The sequence below is a fragment of the Schistocerca gregaria genome, chromosome 2 (genome assembly GCF_023897955.1).
Source record: "Schistocerca gregaria isolate iqSchGreg1 chromosome 2, iqSchGreg1.2, whole genome shotgun sequence".
NCBI classification, from domain to species: domain Eukaryota; kingdom Metazoa; phylum Arthropoda; class Insecta; order Orthoptera; family Acrididae; genus Schistocerca; species Schistocerca gregaria.
Window position 1 is genome coordinate 660837488 of NC_064921.1, and position 25598 is coordinate 660863085.

The 25598-nt window shown below is 42.8% G+C and overlaps 1 protein-coding gene across 1 annotated transcript in view; it reads right to left on the bottom strand.

Moving 5' to 3' along the window:
- The window catches only part of LOC126336292 (tubulin gamma-1 chain-like), a 68320-nt gene extending 47023 nt beyond the window's left edge, over nucleotides 1-21297 (bottom strand). The window contains exons 1-6 of the mRNA XM_049999825.1: nucleotides 21224-21297; nucleotides 16396-16508; nucleotides 16206-16295; nucleotides 8489-8635; nucleotides 3704-3840; nucleotides 628-822 (exon numbers count right to left, since the gene is read on the bottom strand). Coding sequence (XP_049855782.1) covers nucleotides 628-822; nucleotides 3704-3840; nucleotides 8489-8635; nucleotides 16206-16295; nucleotides 16396-16508; nucleotides 21224-21272 — 731 coding nt within the window. The 5' untranslated portion in view covers nucleotides 21273-21297. The remainder of the gene's footprint in view (nucleotides 1-627; nucleotides 823-3703; nucleotides 3841-8488; nucleotides 8636-16205; nucleotides 16296-16395; nucleotides 16509-21223) is intronic.
- Between the last annotated feature and the right edge of the window lie 4301 nt (nucleotides 21298-25598).

Sequence of the window (25598 nt, forward strand, 5' to 3'; positions counted from 1 at the left end):
CGATGTTTCAGCGTCCTACGGCGTATACAGCCCGTGCAGCAGCACTCGGAATACCGTCAGTTTAATTATGACCATCCAGTATGACAATTTTCATTTTAATTGGTATAATGAACAGAATTATTCAGTAGTTCTGGGTTTTATTTTGTAAAAAAAGGGTTGCTTCATTTGTTCCATTTCGAACCTCCTACAAACTAATCTGAGATATGAGATATCGCACTCGCGGCCCCCACCGCACCCGCCCCCCTACAACCCTTCATGCTAACCCATTTTTAGCACAGATTCTGGATTAGTCTTGTGTCTCAGTAACTGAATTGTGTATGAATATTCGACATCGTAATCTGTAACAGTCTTATGTTCGGGAGTACTCTAAAGGATGCAAGTAACCGCCAGACTAAACTTGAATATAATTTGAAAACAACATGCTTAGCTCGATGAAACTGTGGGGTTTCTAATAATTTACTTACTCCTTATTATAAATGGGCCCTACATGCCACTGCAGTACGCAAATAAAGCTTGTTTGGATTAAAATAATACCTTCATTCGCATTCCCGATTTTGTGATACGAGAAACAATTTCTAAGCTACTTTTCAATTAAGTTACGTGTATTATGAGACGCCGGCTACTGACCTGAGCGTGCTGGTTCCAGCAGACATCACAGTAGAGACGAGGCTGTTGATGTCTTCAAAGGACGGGTTTGCGATCTGCAGGTGATCGCACGCGATCCTGTTGAGAGCCGTGTTGTCCAACACGACGACGCAGTCCGCGTTGCGCACCAGACGCTTCAGCGTCAGCAGCGAGTTGTACGGCTGCACCACCACGTCGCTGCAGCAGACCTGCGTCCTGAAACATTCGCCAGGGTGGCGAAATACGTATGTGGACTGCCGGAAAGCATTATGGCACTTCGACAGCATGTTCGTGTACAAGTCGTGAGGCCGAACTAGGCGATGGAATGTTCAATACCAAACAGGTTCACATAAGCATTTGTTAATTTAAAACGAGCAGGTGTAAAATACAATCTGTATTATACCATTCCTTTGAGTTTATTTTGTTTTATTTGAAGCCACTAGGCAAATATTATAAATAGAGATATTCTGAGGGAACTCAAAACAGTGTTGCTGTAGTATATACACCATTTCACGACACAATTGTGCCACCTTGCTATCATATGACAAAATATGTTTCAACCCAGTAATGCTGATTTCAGAAGGTCACTCCGTCTTCAGGGCACGAGTGGCCTACCGGGACCATCCGACATCTGTGTCATCCTCAGTGGAGGATGCGGATAGGAGGGGCGTAGGGTCAGCACACCGCTCTCCCGGTCGTTATGATGGTATTCTTGACCGAAGCCGCTACTATTCGGTCGAGTAGCTCCTCAAATGGCATCACGGGGCTGAGTGCACTCCGAAAAATGGCAACAGCGCATGGCGGCCTGGATGGTCAACCACCCAGGCGCCGACCACGCCCCACAGCGCTGAACTTCACTGGAACCGGTGTATGCACTGCAGCAAGGCCGTTGCCTATTTCAGGAGGTCGGTAAACCTAAATTTGAATTCATCGGTAGAGTTAAATTATAACGTAACTGCGAAACTGATTAGGAGAAAAAAAAACATGAAATCAAGGAGCAAACAGGGTTTAAAGATTTTTGAAGAGCAGATTACAAACCCGAAAGCAAATTTAGAAAATCCAGTCCATTCGTAAATTACGGTGCTTATTCCTGTATATACTTGGATAAGAAAACCGCACTGGAACGCATGTCTTATGTTCATTTTATAAAGGTTGAACATTCTCACACACGTAGACTATGTTCTGGACATCAGTGCAGTACAGACGCACATCAAAATCGACGTATCGTGCCCGTAGCGGTAGCCGAGCGAACAAAATCCAATGAAGAAATCCCAGTAGATGTTGCATCTGCTGTGCTACCGAGTCTCATTGGCAGCCGCCTGCTTGCAGCAAAACTAAGATCAAATGTGCGTCTGACCGGGCTACTACTGACACCACGACACCGCCAACCACAGCTACTGTGGTGCCTTGGAAGAGTCACTGGAGACTAGAATCTCGCGCTGATGTCTTCGGTGATGAGGAGAGGTACTGTCTCTATGCGAGTGATCTACGCACACGTGTACGGCGGAGATCTGGGGGGGGCGGGGGGGGGGGGTGAGGGGGCAGTCTATTCCAAAGTACCTTCGCCCATGACACCCCGTCCCACCCCAGGCTCCATGAGACAGGACACCATCAGTTACAACTCGCAGTTATATTTGGTGTAACTTTAGTGTAAACTAACTAGTGCCCGTTGATTCCTGTGCTACTGCGATTTTTTGCGGCAGAAAAGTGCTGGCCTGCAAGTACAATATTTGAATTTTTACAAAAGTTGGAACATTTTTACTATTCCTGATTCATTTGTCACGGTAATCGAGACTTTCTGCTATTCGAACGGTATCAGAAGTGAGTGATCGTTCGACACGAAAATTAATCTACTTTGCTTATTTTCTTTCGCTCATGTCGTATGGTATTATATTTTGGGGTAACTCATTCTACTCTAAAAGGATATTTTTGGCTCAGAAATCGGCGGTTCGGGGAATAATTGGTGTATGTTCGCTAACCTCTTGTCGACGCCTGTTCACTAGTCTGGTTATTTTGACAATCAGCTCTCAATATAAATATTCCTTAATCTCATATCTTGTTAACAATATTAGCTTATTCCCAAGAATAAGCAGCTTTCACTCGGTTAATACTCGGCAGAAATCAAACCTGCATTTGAATCGGACTTCCTTAACTCTTGTGCTGAAAAGTGTGCAGTATACTGCTGCATCCATTTTCAATAAGCTACCAGTGGAGTTCAAAAATCTTACTAGTAATCCACGCGCTTTCAAATCGAAACTGAATTTCCTCATGGGTCACTCCTTCTATTCTGTCGAGGGGTTCCTTGAAAAATTAAGCTGATTCTTATTGTATTGTTGAGTACGTTTACTTAAACTTATGGAGTGACTTTTTTCGGGTTCATAAACATTTATTTTTATCTTTTATTACTTTTATGTTGTAATCTCATGTGCTGGCACGTTCCATGACCTCGGAGATTTGCTCCTCAATTTGGTGCTACGGTATTTGATGTGTAAATAAAAATAAATAAAAAAATCTTGGGACGCTCTATCGCATAGTATCACCCGGCCCTTTTATGATTGTTTGCATGCGAGAACAGACGTCTTCGTTGCCACCAATCTAAACGCTCACTTATTAACAATATTTGTATTCACGTAGCAAAATTATTTTTGGAGACCTACAGCAACTCCATTTTGGAGGACTAACGTACTTGTCACTGTCATTAAACTGCTGTTGTCATTATAAATACTCATGTATAGCTATGTAGCAGGTAGTTAGCTATAAAAGTTAATAACTGACTAGTTCGACAGCATTAGGACATATTATACAAATCATTTACGGGATATGTAAATAACTAACTTACTGTCGTAATTTGATTTGACCATGTGCTGCAACATTGTCAAGCATAACGTTACACGAATAAAGTAGATTCATAATTATTTATAAATCAGCCGATTTGCAAGCAGAAACTAGTGCTGTTAGTGGAAGGTTTACCACTCTACTTCTTTTTGATCTACAGAACTACTACAAGGAGCTTCTGTGTATACACTTGAGGCTTAACGAAACTTTTAATCTATGTCACCGGCTACGAAAGACTACGTACCTTAGTTCATCCTGGTTCGGGAACACGCTGTAAGAGTTGACGATGTTTTTGGGGTAGCGATCCGAGAGGCGTTCCATGATCAGAGATCCCACGCCGGACCCAGTGCCGCCAGCAATGGCGTGGACCACCATGAAACCCTGTCGAGAGGATTATGCTTCACTTCACTCACGTACACAATATTGTTGCTTAATTGGACAGTGTGACTCCCGAGGACCAAATATTTATTTAACTCAAGATTACCACACGTAATTAGTCACTTGATGTGTCAGTTGAGGTGGATCAGATTTACGAAGAATGTGGACTAGTATTCAAAGTTTTCACTGATTTTATACAGCTAAGGGGTCTGTGACATGGTCGTAAATAGTCCAGGCTTTTCAGAGGCGATCCAGTGAAGTACATGCCTCATTCCGTTGGTGTACCGCTGCATAGGTAGCGCAGTTGGCGTGTGTAATTTCTGGTCCCAATGATTCCCTCCCCTACGTGTTTGAAACTGTTGAAAGATTAAAACGCTAGTCCTTTATGGTCCGTTTTCTATTGAAGACTGTAAAGGGAACTATTTCACATAGAAACCTGCAGCAAAGCTCCAAGTAACGGATCCGCGCTTAATAATGCCAACAAAGTTGTCTAATTACAATTGGCGAAGAGTTCACACTAGTGGGTGGTGTAGGAACTGAAACGTGCTACCTGGCCACTTGCCATCCTATGCGTGAATTGTGAGCCAAAGTTGAACGAGAAATACCACGGTTACTTTAATTACGAGAAAACGCATCGTATGGCTGAAATGATTTGTACTTTTGAATTAGAACAGCTACAACAAGCTGCTGGGCAACAAAGTTTTATCGGTTTCTGGTCATCATAATCAAAGCGGTATGAAGCCTTGTCCTAATTTTAACACGCGACAGGCTGACATTTTGACTGTACGACATGAGGAACGTTTAAAAGGTATCACACATCTTGACTGCCATGCTGAGTCACATCAGTGGTCTCAGCCACAGAGTGTGGTCAACTTTCACAACCTTGTGTCGCAGAAATGGTTTTACAGCGTGCTTTCCTATAATGAGAACCTTGTCCATCCTTGCCACGGCGACACTCAAGAGTTTACAAAATTTGTGTACGTGTTGTACATTTTATTTTTTCATTTATAAAATAGTTTCGGAAGCATACGATTCTAAAATAGTGATGTAGCTTTTATTAGAAATCATTTCTACTGTCAATATATATTTTTCATTTGTTTCATTTAATCCGCACACGGCGCGTTCCAGAAATTAGTTTCCATTGTCAAGTGTGTTTTTTTCCTTGCTTTTTTTTACTTACATTTCACGTCTTAAACTTTATGTTTTCTGTGAGTGGCCTATAGCTATGTATTGGCAAATAAATTGCAAATTAAATTTGATTCTGGCTCACTGAATTACCTAGAGCTGTTTCAAATCGTTGCAGCGGCTCACGTGAGAATCTTATTAAGGCGTCAGATGCAATGAAGAAGCAAACGAAATGCGTCTGGCACTGGCAATTATTTTGCGGGTTTCGTCGAACGCAAAATAAATGTAACTGATAAAAATTTGTAACAAATTTGCTGTTATAAAAACGAAAGTAGTGTTTTACATCAACGCACGGGGAGACAATTTCTTTTGTCATGTGACCCTAATTACAATTCGTCAACGAAGGAAAATAAATGTGAAGGTAAAAATATTAAGTGATGGTCATGTGCGATATCTCTGTAGTGAAATAACGTACAAGATTTAATACGTAAATCGTAACTTTACATTACAATTTAGTGTGGTGATACTCGCATTACGTAGAGGAATATGATATAATTGTAAGATCAGAACGCATTCATTTTATAAGCTCTGACAAATATCAAACTGGGTTAACCTACGATCCAAACCCCAATTGTGTTGTCTCGTATTTCCTATTGAAGCTGTGTAGTCTTTACCGTAGGATAATAGCTTCATTTAAGTTATTCTGATACAAATGAAATTAATTGTGACATTTTTGTAGCAAATAAACAATGCAAATAGATGCTTTGCTGGATGTTTGGCAGAGGATACAGACTGATGGCTGCTATCTTACTTAGCATTCGCGCGAACTTTGACCTCCTATTTGGTTCTCTGCTATTCGGAACCAAATCAGCGTCAGTCATTCTTGTAGTTGAGGTGAACTGATGGTTCAAATGGCTGAGCACTATGGGACTTAACATCTATGGTCATCAGTCCCCTAGAACTTAGAACTACTTAAACCTAACTAATCTAAGGACATCACACAACACCCAGTCATCACGAGGCAGAAAAAGAGGTGAACTGAGTCTGACTATTTTTGATTATGGTAATTACTATAATAAATATAAGTATTTCGCAGAAATGTAATTTTTTCATATCACTATATTTCCACTGCAACTTTTGTTTTCTATATTGAAGACTATTCTCGCGGTCATAAGCATAGAAGTTGAGATCATCGAAATTTTATAGAGAAAAATTTGTATTTTAAGATTACAGTGACTACTTATTTCCGCAGTAAATGTCTAAAACTGCTCAAATCTCGCCAAAGCGCTTAGTCACTTTTTCTTATTTAATGAAAAAATTGAGAATTTTTAGCGATAGATATACATTAACAATGACACATAAAAGGAAAGACGTTTGACTGTACATTAATGTTCCACAAACTAAAATGATATGGTTCTATAGTTATAAAAAGCTGTGGCTCGAAACTTGCAGACATTAGACGATCGTGTCGTACTCTAGTTGTCGCTCAAAGCTAATGTAATCAAACTGCATCCCGTCTTTCAATTCATTTGAACACATTGGACGGTAATTATTTACACTGGGAGTGAGCTGGTAGCATTCAGAAACTCTGGACAGCTACACGGGGTTCTGATTCCCTAAGATCACGTGTACACGTCATTAATACCTAGAGGGCGGGGCAAAACAGGTGTTAGATAGTATTTGTCTACTATCGTTTAATTGTATGCCGTAGATCATTCTCCTTGCGATATTGTTGCACTGTAGCTCCGAAAATTCTATAGCTCACTCAGCAAAGTCTCAGTTCACACTTCAGAATGGAAGTACTAACATTGGAACAGCGTTTTTTGATCGTAAATACATTTTGCGCCAATTCTGGACGTATCGTTGTGGTGAGGCGTGCATTCACCAGCAAATTTTGTCCAAGAACAGCCTCATGCGGAATGACCATTTCTCGGAACGGAACGGAACTGAAGTCAAATTGTGATGATAAAATTTAAACATCCTCTGACACAGATTTTGTGTGATGTTTTCTCTGTTTTTAACATGTTGATGAATTGTTATGAAAAGCCAAGATCCCAACATGATAACAGGAAGGGCGAACGAGGACGACCAGCATGTGTTGTAACTCTAGAGAATGAGCAGTCCACCACATCAAGGAAGCCGGCAGTCGGTGGCCGAGCGGTTCTAGGCGCTTCAGTCTGGAACCGCGCGACCGCTACCGATGCAGGTTCGAATCCTGCCTCGGGCATATATGTGTGTGATGTCCTTAGGTTAGTTAAGTTTCAGTAGTTCTAAGTTCTAGGGGACTGATGACCTGAGATGTTAAGTTCCATAGTGCTCAGAGCCATTTGAACCACTTTAAACGTCAAGGAAGACACGCAGCACAGCAACTCAAGATGTCACGATGATCTCTACAGATAATAATGAAAGAAGAGCTTAACATTTTTCCCTCACAACATTCAACAGTGTCAACCTTTTAAGACTAGAGACGTGGAGCGGCGATATTCTTTTCGAAATGAGATGATTGATGGCTTTGAAAATGGAACATCACATCTGTCTCATTGATGACGAACACTTCGATCTCCATGGGTACGTCAAGAAACAGAACTAGCGCCACTGGTCTACTTGAGAATCCACACATTGAAGCTGCGGCTTACCACATCAACAAAAATTCATAGTTTGGTGCGCAACCAGTACACAGTGCATTATAGGGCCCGTTTTTGAGTGATCTTTCACAGCAGACAAGTAGAGACTGCTGGAACATTAATTTGTACCGACTGCATTGCGCGGACGAATTCTCCGAAACTACTGGTTCATGTGGAATCGAGAACTGTAGACGTCTTTGATTTATTTTGGGAGACGTTCCCGATCAGATGACTGCCCTGGACGCCTTAGCATTCAATGGGGATGGTGTGGAATGGCCCCCTCATAGTCCCGCTCTCAGTGTGATTATTTCTTAGGAGTTTATCTGACGGACAGAGTCTTCAAAGAGGCACCTGCAAACACTGACACTCCATGATGATGGTACCGCAGTTCCTAGAGAGATTTGTGGAATCTAAAATGTTGTTCCTCAGATAGTCATCACTGAATTCAGTTGAAGGCTGTACACATTCACTGCTGCAGAGGAAAGGAATTTGAAAACCTTCAGTGTTAAATTTCCGGTTGTGTGTTGTAGCATAAATAGGGTAACAAGAATCTATCACCACAAGTTGTGTCGCAGTGGACAGAAACTTTCTTACACCCATTTCGCGCCACCGTGTAGTAACAGCCTTGCTAGCGAGAACTGGAGTGGTTGATGCGGGAAACGTTGTACATGTTTTTGAAAGAAAAGCCTTATGTTAACTCATTTCACTGCAGGTGTCACTTAGAGTCAATACGCTACACTGAGCGAGTCACTGGGTGATTACTAATTAAGAGGCACGTACAGATACGTCTGGTGCCATCATTGGCACCAAACACGATCTCGTGACGCGACCGGCAGGAGCCATCACAGCTGCGACCTGTTACTTAGCACAGGGACTGAGAGCACTAGAGAAGGGGGAGTCACCTCGAGGCGGTCGGCGCCGTCGGCCTCCCTGTCGACGATGTCGAAGATGTCATCGAGCAGCAGCTCCCCCTGGCTGTAGCCGGAGGCCCAGTTGTTGCCAGCGCCGCCGCCCCTCTTCGACAGGAAGATGTTCTCCGAGTTGTACAGCTGCGGAGAACACAGAGTGGACAGTACAAACTGGCGGGTTTTTAAGGATGCAAATAAATATAAGGAAGTCACTACAAATGACGTGAAATCTTCATTACTGCTACCCAGTTATATTTATTTTAAATTTTACAATACTGAGCGTTCAAGTTAGAATGGCAGGAAGGATAGTTAATAACGGAAGTCTAGTTATTGTGCATTCACATCTACACTCATGCTCATAAATTAAGGATAATTGCAGAATGTGGTGCCACATAACGTGGCACTGCACAGAACTGGCGCTAATAGCATAGGCACATAGGAAACACACGACACAAATCTGTAAGTCCACAGTATTGGTGATAAGTTGAGAAAACCGTCCCGAAACACATGTGTACAAAACGCCACGTTGCCTGCGCATGTTCCCCAACATCAATATGGGATTTGATCAACATGTACACGTACACAGACCGCTTAACGGGTTAGCATATTCTGGATCAGGTAGTCGAGCAGCTGCTGGGTTATAGCCTCCAATTCTTCCACCAGTGCCTGTCGGAGCACCTGAAGTGTCGTAGGGGTTTGCAGACGTGCAGTGATACATCGACCGAGAGCATCCCAGACGTGCTCGGTAGGGTTTAGGTCTGGAGAACAGGCAGGCTACTCCATTCGCCTGACATCTTCTGTTTCAGGGTACTCCCCCACGATGGCACCTCGGTGGGGCCGTGCGTTGTCATCCATCAAGAGGAAGGTAGGACTCACTGCACCCCTGAAAAGGCGGACATTCTGGTGCCAAATTACGCCCCGATACACCTGGCCTGTTACAGTTCCTCTGTCAAAGACATGCAGGGGTGTACATGCATTTCATAATCCCACCCCACACCATCAAACCACGACCTCCATACAGGTCTCTTTCAAGGGCATTAAGGGGTTTGTATCTGGTTCCTGGTTCACACCAGATGAAAACACGGCCAGAATCACTGCCCAGACTATACCTAGAGTCGTCCGTGAACATAACCTCGGACCACTGTTCAAATGGCCATGTACTGTGTTGTTGACACCAGGCTTTACGGGCTCTCCTGTGACCAGGGGTCAGTGGAATGCGCCTTACAGGTCTCCGTGCGAATAAACCACTTCTGTTCAGTCGTCTGTAGAATGTGTGCCTGGACACAACTGTTCCAGTGGCTGCGTTAAGGTCCCGAGCAAGGTTACCTGCAGTACTCCGTGGCCCATTCTTCTTGTGGTGTGGTACACTGTGGAAGTCCCGTACTGTAGCGCCTGGACACGTTTACTGTCTGCTGGAAACGTTGCCATAATCTTGAGATCACGCTTTGTGGCACATAGGGGTCCCGTGCTATGACCTTCTGTGTTTGACCAGTCTCCAGTCACCCTAGTATTCTACCCGTCATAACGTCATCAATATGTGTTCTTTGAGCCATTTTCAAAACACAGTCATCATTAGCAAGTCTGAAAACGTCTGTACACTTACTCTCTGCACCGTACTCTGGCATGCACCAACACACCTCTGCGTATGTGGACTGCTGCCAGCGTCACTGTGCGCTAAATGCACCGCGTGGTCATACCCCGAGGTGATCTAAATTCGCAAACCACCCACCAGAGGGTGGTTTCAACATGTATCATCATTATCCGTAATTTATGAGCATGAGTGTACATACATACTCCGTAAGCAACGGTATGGTGCGTGGCGGAGGGTACCCTGTACCATTACCAGCCACTTCCTTTCAAAAAAATGGCTCTGAGCACTATGGGACTTAACATCTGTGGTCATCAGTCCCCTAGAACATAGAACTAGTTAAACCAAACTAACCTAATGACATCATACACATCCATGCCAGAGGCAGGATTCAAACCTGCGACCGTAGCAGTCGCGCGGTTCCGGACTGAGCGCCTGAACCGCTAGACCACCGCGGCCGGCTACTTCCTTTCATCTTCCACCCTCAAAGAGAGCCAGAAAAAAAATGACTGTCTACAGATTGTTTCCGTATGAAGATGCAAAAATTTAACAGGACACAGAGAATGCTCCATTGAACAATTTGAGTTAGGGAACCCGGGGTCGGAGAAGGGGATAACAGGAATGAAATCACATTACTGTGTACTCTTTTATTTGCATTACTTAACGGCAAATACCATCATTGACACAATGAACGAACCATTTGTGCTGTATGTTACAAAATGTGCTGAAGCTGATGGTCAAATATCTCAATGCAAGCATAACATCGGCGAACAAAATTTTGATAAACCCTGACTAACATCGCTAGTGTTTCGAATGACATTACAGGCAGCTACAGTTCTGGTAACTAATTTCATCTCCCTATCCACTGGAGTCTCATACACAAGTGACTTTAAACATCACCATGGGAAGTAATCAAGGGGTTTCAGGTCAGGTGACCTCGCACGCCATGGAATACGTCATCCCCTTCTAGTCCAGCGACCACGAAATTCTGTACCGGCATTGCTCCATCGCATTGTACTGTACTTCTATGAACACCACTGAGTAATGAATGAGTCTAGCGTTTTGTCATGGGACAAAGTAAATTCGATGCGACAGAGCCATCTTATGGACAAATAAAGTAAACAAAACCTGCGTTATGACTTCCTGGTAATCATGCTCGTCGTCCTTGTTTCCTTGCAGAAAATAAACAATGTACGTGTAAGTAAACAGCACAGCACTCGTAACCTTGTACGCACCTTAGTTATAAATAAGGTGGAACACAGTAATGCTAGACCAAGCGGTAGACATGGTTACTTCCATATCTCCTTAAGCTGGCTTTTCCGACCCCAGGTTCACCATCTGAAATTGTTTAGTGGAGCATTCTCTGTGTACTGTTTGATTCTTGCGCTTTCTTACGGAAACACCCTGTATATGCCACCGTATGAGCCCTAATTTCTCTTATCTTCATGGTCCTTAAGCGTAGTACCGGGTGATCAAAAAGTCAGAATAAATTTGAAAACTGAATGAATCACGAAATAATGTGGATAGAGAGGTACAAATTGACACACATGCTTGGAATGACATGGGGTTTTATTAGAACCAAAAAATATACAAACGTTCAAAAAATCTCCGACAGATGGCGCTTCATCTGATCAGAATAGCCATAATTAGCCTAACAAAGTAAGACAAAGCAAAGATGATGTTCTTTACAGGAAATGCTCAATATGTCCACCATCATTCCTCATCAATAGCTGTAGTCGAGGAATAATGTTGTGAACAGCACTGTAAAGCATGTACGGAGCTATAGTGAGGCACTGGAGTCGGATGTTGTCTTTCAGCATCCCTAGAGATGTCGGTCAATCACGATACACTTGCGACTTCAGGTAACCCCAAAGCCAATAATCGCACGGACTGAGGTCTGGGGAAATGGGAGGCCTAGCATGACGAAAGTGGCGGCTGAGCACACGATCATCACCAAACGACGCGCGCAAGATATCTTTCAAGCGTCTAGCAATACTTTCTTTTTTTTGTTCTAATAAAACCCCATGTCATTCCAAGCATGTGTGTAAATTTTTACTTGTATATCTACATTATTCCGTGGTTTATTAAGTTTTCAAATTTTCACCCGGTATATCTTGGCGGCAGTAGAATTGTTATACTGTCCGCTTCAAATTTCCTCAATAGTGTTCCTCTAAAAAACGTCGCCTTCCCTCCAGATATTCCGATTTGACATCCAAAAGCATCCCCGCATGGTGTTCGAACCTACCGGTAACAACCCTAGGAGGCGCCCCTGAACTGCTTCAATGTCTTCCTCTGATTCGAAGGGCCGCCTCTCGTGGTCTCGCGGTCACGTTCTCGCTTCCCGAGCACGGGGTCCCGGTTCGATTCCCAGCGGGGTCAGGGATTTTCACCTGCCTCGAGATGACTGGGTGTTTGTGTTGACCTCACCATTTCATCATCATCATCAAAGTGGCGAGATTGGGCTGAGCAAAGGTTGGGAATTTGTAGGGGCGCTGATAACCGCGCAGTTTAGCGCCCCACAAACCAAACATCATCATCTAATTCGATCTGGTGCGGATCCTAAACACGCGAGGAGTACACGAGAATGGGTCATCCAGGAATCCTGCATGTGGTCTTTTCCATCGTTAATCCACTTAGTCGACACTTATTACTTCAAAGCGCGATTTGCAATCTGCTTAAAGGATGACCACAACTCCTCTACTTCCATAATACTGGAGATAAATGATGCCAGTTCATTGTCTAAGTGGTATCCAAATAACTGTCTAGTTCCCTTTATAGCACAAATACTCTCCTAGCCTTCTTCTTTGATCTATTAACCTTAGTAGCGACAGGCGTCTGCTGACATTATGGTTGCTAATCCCTCTCTCTATACTGACGCCGCGGTTAACGTGAGGCCTGTTTGTAGCTGCAAGGTCTAAAATATTTCCAATACGTGCGGGCTGTCTAACTAGCTGCTCAAAAGTTTTCGGAAAACGTGTTCAAAAGTACTTAGCAAGAATGTCTATCTGTACCCCTATAATGAATCGAAAGACGTCCCAGTCTATAATCGGTAGGTTAAAGTCGCCTCCAATTAATATTTATGATCTGGGTATTTCCACGCTGCCGACCGTAGACTTTCTGTAAATGACCCTAATACTATCACAGCGAAATTAGGTGGCCGATAAAAACACAGAAAAAATATCTTGATCGCACCTAGACCTTTTATACGCGACGAGATATTTTGACTGTCACACTCGGAACACGACCTCAATAGAGATAATGAACACTCCACCTCCTACAGCGTCTAATCTGTCTTCTGGATGTACGTTCAACGAATCACTAAGTATCTCAAAGCTCTCTGCTTCGGGTTTCAGCCTGCTCGGTCTCAAGAATAGTCTGAGCGTGAGAAATTTCCTGGAGGGCAGTAAAGTGGGAACTTTGATACGAATACTTCGATAGTTTACTGACAAAATTTTGACAGTCGAACTGTCTTTATTCTTAAAGCGGTCTGTTTTCATTGTCTGCGTGTCGTCTTTTCTTTTTTAGTAGGTATGTAATAACTTGCATAGCTGCATACAGTGACTAGAAGCGTGAGACAAGGTATTATTAAATTCATTATGTGTCGGGTCTTATTGTCACCCTGTGGCGCTGTCAGCGTACCAAAGGTCTCGGTTTTTCATGGGAATAAGAAGACGCTTGCTATGGAATGTTCTTACTATACATCACTCTTGGTTTTAGCCTCTTTCTTAGACACATACGATGAATCTGAGGATTGCTTATCGTTGAACGGAAACAATTCATGATATTCTACGCCCAAATGCTATGAGATTTTCAAAGGGATTAGAGTCAAAATGTTGTGCAAACTATGTTTTAAAACAAAAAATGTAGTAAAAGATATAAATATAAAAGAAACTAAGCTTTAGCTTCTCGATGACAATTACCGCTAGGTTTTTTTCTGAATGAAGTGGATGTATGGTGATCATTCAGTTCGTACCACAATATTTTATGGAAGAAGGAAGCACCATTTTTTTGCGAGCCCTAGGCCAAAACAGTGACTATAAAATAGCTGCAATGAATCTTCGACTTGCCATCATAGAAAAAGACGAGGATGAAACTGAAACTGAGTCTAGAAAACAAAAAATATTTCACAAACAGTGAAACCCTTTGTGTCTGCAATTTCCACACAGTTTACATATACACAAAACCACCCATATAGTTCCCTTGAAATCATTTAGGAAGCTGTAATTCAATCAGACGCCGTGTCGATCTCCCATTTAACTCCAGTCCTGCGTCCTTGTATACCTTTTACGCATAGTTAACTTTGAACCTTTAAGACAGCCTATCTGATTCGTTCCAAGGGCAGGCTACAAGAATACCATTTCGTGAAAATGAAAGCGGTATACAAAGAAAATAATAGAACACTCTGTCGATTTGCTTTTGGATTTTGGTTGTATCTGAAGCTCGTGTTTAAGAAAGATTGCGACCGAAACCTACACTTTTCTTTAGTTCAGAACGTAGGCTGCCGTTTTCTAAACACATTTGGATAGTTTGTGAGAGTATTTCTTTCCTTCAGCTTAAGTTTTCTTTTGTTAATAATCTAGATCAGTGTTCGTCAAACGTTTTTGCTCTACAGCCGATACTGACATTGTGGTGTGGCACCTCGGCCCATATGTATATCGACCTTATTACTGTTTTCTGTTTCAGATTGCTACCAATCCCACAGCTCCAACAGGTGTAACACTATAGTTTTGTGGCGAGTATTTTTGGTTTTACAAGAGGTGCAAATGACTTTGAGTAACATTGGTATCTGTTCTTATATTTAAATGCACTTTTGAGTATGAGACACCATCACAAAAGTTCCATAAATGGTTTAAGTGCGTTGTATTACAACAGCCTTGATTAATTTAAAGTTCGTTCGTACAAATAAGTATCACACTTGAGCACGACCAACTCTATTATGCGCTTTCACGAATCCGTGGCACTTCCGTGTCAAAATTTGTACCACTGCAGCAGTCGCGCACGCCCTTGATTTCTCAGCCCTAGAAAACAAACAATAGCCCCCACCCCCTCTTATCCTCAAAGCCCCCAGTGGCCTTGCTACTTAACACTTCAAGATAGGCAAGCGATCAGCTTACTTATCCCACGGCCAATTTCACAACCGTCTTAAAATATACTTCTAAATTTATTTGGTCGTTACTAACGGGGAAAACTAATCTCTTAAGAGGCTCTTAACTTCAGTGGACGATTTTGGGTTCGACTGTTAGTTGCTAGATGCATACCTGCATTATCATAAAATAAGACTGAACAGCGGGAAGCGGAAATACTTGACTCGAACCGCAGTTTGACGACCGCTAACCTAGACTGTCACTTCCTGAACGTATTTGGCAATTACCTTTAATTGCTGTTCCTCTCAACTTATTTTCTATTTATTACTACAGATTTTTTTATTTTGTAATTTCATTTGGTGAGTTTCTTTCAAAGAGGAGTATTCTCTTGTTTATCTAGCCACACAGCTTTTTAGTTTTAGTTTAGAGGAACGGTTGAGTTGAGGTTGGTCAGAGCATGCAAGAAGAACAATTTTACAGTTAGAGACGGTTTGTAACTGCCATTGTTGGATAAGACTTGGACGGTGCTCACAGAGTTACGAATGGTTCTTTCTGTAGTCACTATTAGGCTCAATACTCTTAGTATTTCACAACAAAATAAACTTGGAAGTAATGCTTATTGCCGGGAACGTCATTGGAGGAAACCTGATTGTCAGTTATAAGTCGTGGAGACTGAATTCTGGGTTGGATATACTATGTCGAGACATGTACTGCTATGTCTTTAATTATACCTCACAGGTAAAAGGCTGCTGGCCTTCAGCAGTTCTAAAATACTTGTACTAGTGCTCATTTTCGTACAATTTAATTTAGTTTATCTTGAATCATAGATGTTTCTTCTTATCAACAAAGGATTCATAGAAGAACAATTATAAAATATTCATAAGCACGATTATATTATAAATAATTTAGAAATTTCCTTTTTTCACCCATTAAAATAATTATTAATGAAATGTGAAGAGAGCGATGCTACTCAACATATTTACTACATTTACTCTTGTCGTAAAACCTATAACTTCGGTCCATCGCTCTTGACTATTACCTTGTTGTACTTGGAAGTCATAATGCCGTGGATGACACGGGGCTCCAGGTCCATGAGAATTGCTCGTGGTATATAATGCTCGTCGTCAGCCTGAACGAAAAGGTAGACAATGGCTACAACAAGTCGTTAATTACGTACTTGCGTATGTAGAGAGTTACTTCTCTTGATTATCTTAAGGCTCAAAGCTAACCTGGTAAAAGAATACATCCTTCCGATCAGTTCCATCCATGGCAAACGACTCGAGAACACCGTCAGGTCCAATAGCATGTTCTGCACATAAACGTTTCCAGAACTCGAAACCAACTGAAAGAATTCGCAAAGAATTAAATCACAATCATCAATATAAGTACTGTATATATAAGTCACGTTAGCAATACCTGTGTTAATTTATACAGAAGAAATAAACAAAAGAATACTAAATGTATATACATTCATGTTAAGAAAAAAACAGAACACGTTGAATGACTATAGACAGGACGTTCATATACACAGAACATGTACATTACATTAGTATGTTCTGCAGAAATGATTAGCATTGCAGTCACGTCGGTACAGCATATGTCCTGTTGCCTAGTAGGCAAAGGGTCAGGCATGGCATCGACGCATATAACGCGCGAATGGCGTCCTGTCGTGTAGCCGTCCATCCTGAATTCACCTGGTTCCAAAGTTCATCTGTGGTGGCTGGCGTTGGGTCACAGCGCTGCACCCGCCGTTTCACCATATACCACATATTTTCGGTTGGCGACAAGTCTGGTGATCTGGCAGGCCAGGGCGAAAGGTTGACAGCCTCTGACTCCAAGAAGGCACGTGTTCGGGCAGCAACATGTGGTCTTGCATTATCTTGCTGAAAAATGGCGTCTGGGATGTTGACCAGGTAGGGTATGGCTAGGGGTCACAGGATGTCATTCAGGTAGGAAACACAGGTCACAATAGCCTTGACACGTACCAACTCTGATTTGTGGTTGTACCCAATGGCACCCAGACACCATAAGGCCTTGAGTAGGCGCTGTATGTCTCTATGATACCGCTACCCCTATCTGCGACGAACCAAAATGCGGCCATCTTTTTCAAACAAACAGTACCTGGATTCCTCCGAAAACACTAGCTTATGCCATTCCTGTCCCCAGTGGCGTCATCCCATACACAATTGCCGCCTAGCATATTTCTGCACATTCGTCAAAGGTAGGCGGAGAAGTGGACGACACGCCTGTTGTCCATGCCCATAGTAAACTGTGACGGTCTGTCAGCCCTGAAAGTGTACGAAGTGTTCCACTTTGCGCCAGAGCCGAGGGGATGCAGATCTGTCCTGCAATGCACATCCGTCTTCTCGGGGGTGGTCTGGGAGGTGCGACGTGCCCCATCTCGTCGTTTTCTGTGGCCTTCCCTGAACCGTTCTACACACACCCGTTGCACTGCCGAAACACTTCTTCCCACTCCAGCAGCAAATTCCCGGGTGGATGCATCACATTCTTTCATACCAATAATGCACCGTCTTTCAAACTCACTGCTTTGACAATGCGGTTGGCGCATACATCTGCAAGGCATCCACGTGTGTTCAAGTCACGCTGATCCATTCATTACCTCCGGTTGAAAGCGACAACGAGAGCCTCAGGTAGATTTTACCGGTAGGTGGTGTTAAGCCGCGATTTCGACATGGTTCAAATGCTAATCATTTCTGCAGAATATACTACTGTGCATGTCCTGTGAATAAAAACATCCTGTCTCTAGTCGTTCAAGGTTTTCTGTTTTTTTCTTTCTCAACATGAGTGTATAATTCGTTTTTTACGAGTTAGCTCCATCAACTATAACTGAAAGATATAATTTTTCGTTTCCATCCTGGTAAGAACATCCAGAACTAAAATACAAAAAGGCTATGGTGCGGTTCTTGTCGCTAGAACGGGGAGCGGGGCACAGGAATGGGGGAATGTTCTAAAAATGCAAGAGAACGTTAGTACGAGTGATTTCGGGAAAGCAGTTAACTTTTCCATGCATGCCCTTCTTAGTGGGTATAGCGAAAAAGATGCTGCAGTGTCACACATTGTCAGACCCATCTACATGACATACATGTGCACATACTAATTAAGTGATAATCGGAATAGTTTCGTAAGTTTGATAATACTTTCAGGTGAAGTATCTAGCATTGTTAAATAAGCCGAAGTCTTCGCTGAAATAATAAGCACCTTTAGTAAAACAACGGTTTTACGACTTCCAGTCGCTTTTACTTTCCAATATTTATTAGTAAGATGCCTTTCGGCAGTAAGTTGCCATTATCGAAGCCTGACTGCTACTTCTACATTAGTTGAGTTGTTAATTATAGATTCCTACGAAGCACCCAAAAAATTTTTTTCGGCGTATGCCTTTGAGGCTTTGTTTCCAAATAGCTGCCCCTATTCAGATTAATTTATCTTAGTGTGGACCATTCTGTGTGTTGTATATTTAAATATCCTTGAAATTATTTAAATAAACAACGCAGACTATTGCGTATTAACGTACTTTAACCTTTACGTTCAGTGACAACAATATTTCGAAACATGGTCTCACTAATACACTCAACAAAATATCTTTTCGCTCTTTATGGGAATCTGTATGTGAAACAATACTTAAGCAACCGATGACTGCAGCAAGCCGCTGAAACGCGTCATGGCAGTAAGATCGGAAAATAAACATGACTGATACTCAAAAAATCTGTTTTAAAAATTCCGTAATACAGTCGCAAACCTGAATGAATTCCATGCAACATGGTCAAATATAAATAAATATCCAAGTGGCTAAATGTTTCTGGCAAGGTTCTATGATGATACCTACTGTCTTAATGTATCAAAAGAGTCCTGAGTGTCTATAGCTACTCTACTCCGCTGAAAGATAGTTTAGAGTACTTTCGGATCCAAACCTGAAGACAGATCTTAATGCATCAATAGAGCAGAAAAAAATGAGACTGAAAACTGTGTGTGCTGACACAAAAGCGGTGCTGCAGACACCATTATATTCAACAAAGCTATGCTACGTTTCGCTTGCACTGGAGACCTCACGCCAACTGCGGTTTGGCTTTGCTTCAGGGTCCGGAAGGATGATGCCATCGGCTATTTCGCGTAAAAATAATACGGCGTGTATGAAGGCGATGAGCCTCAAGTGTTTTACATTCATCACCAGAATTTCGCCGGGAAGGAAACCCCCGATCACCACACTATACTATAAAATTCTGTGTCTAGTCTCTCCGCAATGTCTCACGTATCGACAGTCGGTAATGATCCATCCATGAACATAGGTCGTTAAATGATGCTTTTTGGGAGCTTTTTGAAAGAACAGACCAAATGGCTTTGAGCACTATGCCACTTAACTTCTGAGGTCATCAGTCGCCTAGAACTTATAACTAATTAAACCTAACTAACCTAAAGACATCACACACATCCAAGCCCGAGGCAGGATTCGAACCTGCGACCGTAGTGGTCGCTCGGCTCCAGACTGTAGCGCCTAGAACCGCACGGCCACTCCGGCCGGCGAAAGAACAGACCCTCTCACCTTCTTTTATTTTGATATTTACGCAAATATAAAATCAACCTGTCCTACTAGGGGGTGCAGTTACTGAAGCCGTCGGTACACGAAAATTGAACAGATGTCGCCATTTCCGTGATATCCTGTCCTTTCCATAGCTCATCACCATCTGCAGCTTACCAGAGAGTCATTTGAACAAGCATTATCCTCAATCTCTGCTCACATTATTAATCAAATCATTTCCCGCTATCTCTGTTACCTGTTAATCGGGTTTCACAACATGTAATTGATCTCCACGGGAAGTAGAAATGCACTTGACTACAGAGGGATAGAGACAAAATTCTGCATATTGTTGCACTTGAAGACAATGGAACGCTCTGGAACGTCATAAAAGACATAACGTTTATCTTTCCAACAGAAATCACCTCGTTTCAGCGACAGTCTCTATTAAACTCCTATCTTGAGGAGAAAAAAAGTCCATGCTCCTTTGAAGTAATCGGAAGCTATTTACTTTGTTAAACGCTTACTTTGCAGTAAACACTGGGACTCAGATACTGTCTTTCAATAACGTGCATCTAAGCAAAAGAATACCGAAATTACACTGAAACTGAATGTACATTAGTCATAAAAGTTAGATACTACAGCAAAACCACCACCAATACTAATACGGCAAAGAAAGAAACTTCTCATTTTAATAATTTTCATGTCGTCTATGGTCGTATATACGAATAGTATTTCAGCGAAAGAACGTCGGCACACCACTAATAAAGCCAACACTTTTCACTGGCCACGAGATCCGTGAGACGGGGGCTGCACTTGCTTGATGCAGTTCTACCGAAGACTCGTTACATACCTACAATTCTGGGCAGCACTACACTTTGAGACGAATGTGAAAGCAAAAAGAACCTACTAACTCTCTTCATCTGCATACAAGCAGTCACTTCTCCCCCTCCCCCCAACACTTTATATTGCCTTCTCATTTTGCGTCGGTAATAACATTTGATTACGACGTGAATTGAGTATATATTTGCTTTACTGTGTCTGAAAAATACGTCTAAGTATTTTATTGACCTGTAGGTGGTTTAGACAGCAGTTAAGACTGCTTTCATGATTCCACTTCACTGGAAAGAATGTAAGTGAAAAAGATCATACTACCGATGAATGATGTTTGCTACATGTTTCTGCTCTATCTCATTAACGAGTATTATCACTAAGCCTTACAATAACATATGCGATATAGGAACCAGTCTGAAACGAAACTGTTAAACTGTGTTGCAAACTAACTTCTTCAATAAACATAAGTAGCCTCTGATTGTCATTTTAATTTCCTCATTTCACGGTAAAAATGGATCTCACATATATACAGATAACGAGAGATATACTTCGTATCTAGCTCTGTTGCCACACTGAATATATTGTGAATGATAGTACGTAATGATAACTATTCCAAGTAATTAAGAAAATGCTTTAGTCGTGATTATTTTTGTACACTCAGGAGAAGCTGTCAGGGTGCATTTGAATGTTACCTTGATTTCCGCACTGTCCGAGCTGGAGAGTTATCATTTCGCCTGGCATTTTCTACTGCAGCAGCGAACTTTTCGGAAAATCTAAGTGGCGATGGATCAGTGAGTGTCCTGCACATACGTGCAGATCGTAAGACGTCCTCCTTTTGTTCAGGTGTCTGACATGACCACCACCGGCCACATTAACAACATAAACACTGCAGCTGATGCAATCTCTGTCCACGGAGTAAACATAACGATTCTCCACAGCGAATACAGTTCGTTTATTCCTTGTTACTCCGCATTTTTGCGACATTAAATAAATATTTCGAACCCTTAGAAATCGAGGCTGATGTGGCGATGACTCTAAGGACGTATATTCGTAATACTACTATCCCAACTATAACGAGGAAGGTAGCTTCACAAAGAACTATAATAATAATATATTGTTATAATGTTATCACGTACCTGTGATAGAAATCGTCTTTCCTGGTGCCATCACCCAGTTATTAGGTCGACAGTTCAATATTTGTTACTAAGAAAAAAGAAACGGAGCACATCGTTATTCTATCCTCTTGCCGTTTGCGGGAATGTACGGGACACCTTCTTCATTTAAAAATCCTAACAGCCGACAGCACATCATACTCGTCCTTTCTTGCCTGCCGATTTATTCATCTATCTATACCTTCTCATCGTTCCCATTGTTTCTTTCTTTTAAACATTGCTGAACTCTCGGTTTTTCTGTAGTTGATCTATGTGCAATTATATTACATGTTTCACACCTTTATTTTCATGGATATTTCTTTCAGCGATCATCCTCTTTTCATTCACAAATGCGCTAAGTGTAGCAATTCATCGGATGGTGCTAATAATTTTTATTCAGTTCTTAATGTATATCATTTGCAGCCCCTAATCTCATACCTACTCCCACGCATTCATCCATTCTCTGAGAGACGTAAGTAAAGCGAACGCAACATCATCACGCAAATCGAAATTGGTTAAGATAACATCTAATTCTGCATCAAAATATACATTGTGCAAGCCAACACACTCTGCATGGTGAATGGTACCCTGTACCACTACTAGTCAGTGCGCCTTCTCATGTGTGTCCTCGGAGTCTTTCGCGGCGACATGTCTGTACGAGGTGTATTCAAGTTCTAAGGCCTCCGATTTTTTTTCTCCGGACTGGAAAGAGATAGAAACATCCTCATTGTTTTAAAATGAGGCCGCGTTCATTGTGAATACGTCCAGAGATGGCAGCACCGTACGGCAAATGGAATTTTACCGCCAGCTGCGAGAATGAGAACTGTTTTAAATACTTAAAATGGCGACGTTATCCTTACTTGAACAGCGTGCAATCATTCGTTTTCTGAATTTATGTGGTGTGAAACCAATTGAAATTCAGCGACAGTTGAAGGAGACATGTGGTGGTGGAGTTATGGATGTGTTGAAAGTGCGTTCGTGGGTGCGACAGTTTAATGAAGGCAGAACATCGTGTGACAACAAACCGAAACAACCTCGGGCTCGCACAAGCCGGTCTGACGACATGATCGAGAAAGTGGAGAGAATTGTTTTGGGGGATCGCCGAATCACTGTTGAAGAGATCGCCTCCAGAGTTGGCATTTCTGTGGGTTTTGTGCACATAATCCTGCATGACGACCTGAAAATGCGAAAAGTGTCATCCAGGTGGGTGCCACGAATGCTGACGGACGACCACATGGCTGCCCGTGTAGCATGTTGCCAAGTAATGTTGACGTGCAACGACAGCATGAATGGGACTTTCTTTTCGTCGGTTGTGACAATGGATGAGGCGTGGATGCCATTTTTCAATCCAGAAACAATGCGCCAGTCAGATCAATGGAAGCACACAGATTCACCGCCACCAAAAAAATTTCGGGTAACCGCCAGTGCTGAAAAAATGATGGTGTCCATGTTCTGGGACAGCGAGGGCGTAATCCTTACCCATTGCGTTCCAAAGGGCACTACGGTAACAGGTGCATCCTACGAAAATGGTTTGAAGAACAAATTCCTTCCTGCACTGCAACAAAAACTTCCGGGAAGGGCTGCGCGTGTGCTGTTTCACCAAAACAACGCACCCGCACATCGAGCTAACGTTACGCAACAGTTTCTTCGTGATAACAACTTTGAAGTGATTCCTCATGCTCCCTACTCACCTGACCTGGCTCCTAGTGAGGTTTGGTTTTTTCCAACAATGAAAGACACTCTCCGTGACCGCACATTCACCAGCCGTGCTGCTATTGCCTCAGCGATTTTCCAGTGGTCAAAACAGACTCCTAAAGAAGCCTTCGCCGCTGCCATGGAATCATGGCGTGAGCGTTGTGAAAAATGTGTGCGCCTGCAGGGCGATTACGTCGAGAAGTAACGCCAGTTTCATCGATTTCGGGTGAGTAGTTAATTAGAAAAAAATATCGGAGGCCTTAGAACTTGAATGCACCTCGTATCTACATCTACATCTACATTTATACTCCGCAAGCCACCCAACGGTGTGTGGCGGAGGGCTCTTTACGTGCCACTGTCATTTCCTCCCTTTCCTGTTCCAGTCTCGTATGGTTCGCGGGAAGAACGACTGTCTGAGTGCCTCCGTGCGCGCTCTAATCTCTCTGATTTTACATTCGTGATCTCCTCGGGAGGTATAAGTAGGGGGAAGCAATATATTCGATACCTCATCCAGAAACGCACCCTCTCGAAACCTGGCGAGCAAGCTACACCGCGATGCAGAGCGCCTCTCTTGCAGAGTCTGCCACCTGAGTTTGCTAAACATCTCCGTAACGCTACCACACTTACCAAATAACCCTGTGACGAAACGCGCCGCACTTCTTTGGATCTTCTCTATCTCCTCCGACAACCCGATCTGGTACGGATCCCACACTGATGAGCAATACTCAAGTATAGGTCGAACGAGTGTTTTGTAAGCCACCTCCTTTGTTGATGGACTACATTTTCTAGGGACTCTCCCAATGAATCTCAACCTGGTACCCGCCTTACCAACAATTAATTTTATATGATCATTCCACTTCAAATGGTTCCGCACGCATACTCCCAGATATTTTACAGAAGTAACTGCTACCAGTGTTTGTTCCGCTATCATATAATCATACAATAAAGGATCCCTCTTTCTATGTATTCGCAATACATTACAATTGTCTATGTTGAGGGTCAGCTGCCACTCCCTGCACCAAGTGCCTATCCGCTGCAGATCCTCCTGCATTTCGCTGCAATTTTCTAATGCTGCAACTTCTCTGTATACAACGGCATCATTCTCGAAAAGCCGCATGGAACTTCCGACACTATCTACTAGGTCATTTATGTATATTGTGAAAAGCAGTGGTCCCATAACACTCCACTGTGGCACACCAGAGGTTACTTTAACGTCTGTAGACGTCTCTCCATTGAGAACAACATGCTGTGTTCTGTTTGCTAAGAACTCTTCAATCTAGCCACACAGCTGGTCTGATATTCCGTAGGCTCTTACTTCGTTTATCAGGCGACAGTGCGGAACTGTATCGAACGCCTTCCGGAAGTCAAGAAAAATAGCATCTACCTGGGAGCCTGTATCTAATATTTTCTGGGTCTCATGAACAAATAAAGAGAGTTGGGTCTCACACGATCGCTGTTTCCGGAATCCATGTTGATTCCTACAGAGTAGATTCTGGGTTTCCAAAAACGACATGATACTCGAGCAAAAAACATGTTCTAAAATTCTACAACAGATCGACGTCAGAGATATAGTCTATAGTTTTGCGCATCTGCTCGACGACCCTTCTTGAAGACTGGGACTACCTATGCTCTTTTCCAATCATTTGGAACCTTCCGTTCCTCTAGAGACTTGCGGTACACGGCTGTTAGAAGGGGGGCAAGTTCTTTCGCGTACTCTGTGTAGAATCGACTTGGTATCCCGTGAGGTCCAGTGGACTTTCCTCTGTTGAGTGATTCCAGTTGCTTTTCTATTCCTTGGACACTTATTTCGATGTCAGCCATTTTTTCGTTTGTGCGAGGATTTAGAGAAGGAACTGCAGTGCGGTCTTCCTTTGTGAAACAGCTTTGGAAAAAGTAGTATAAGGGGCGATCGGGCAGCTCATAGCAGCTCCGGCCCGCCGCTGGACCGACTGACGTCAGGTGGCGTAAGGGGCCGGCACCACACTTGAAACTGCCGCTCCCTCCTCCCTACAAGCGTAAAGCAGTCGTCGTTGCTTCCTTTCGACATCCAAAGCCCGCTCCCACGCCATGCCGAGTGTGTGCTCCTGGTTTCTGTTAAAATTGTTGCTGTCGATTCTAACGACAGCCGCTTCTTTCGTAACGGAATCGCTGTACGTTAGTGCAAGAGCCAAGATTATTGTGTGTTCAAACTGTATCCCGTTTTCCAGGCAATGCTCAGCTA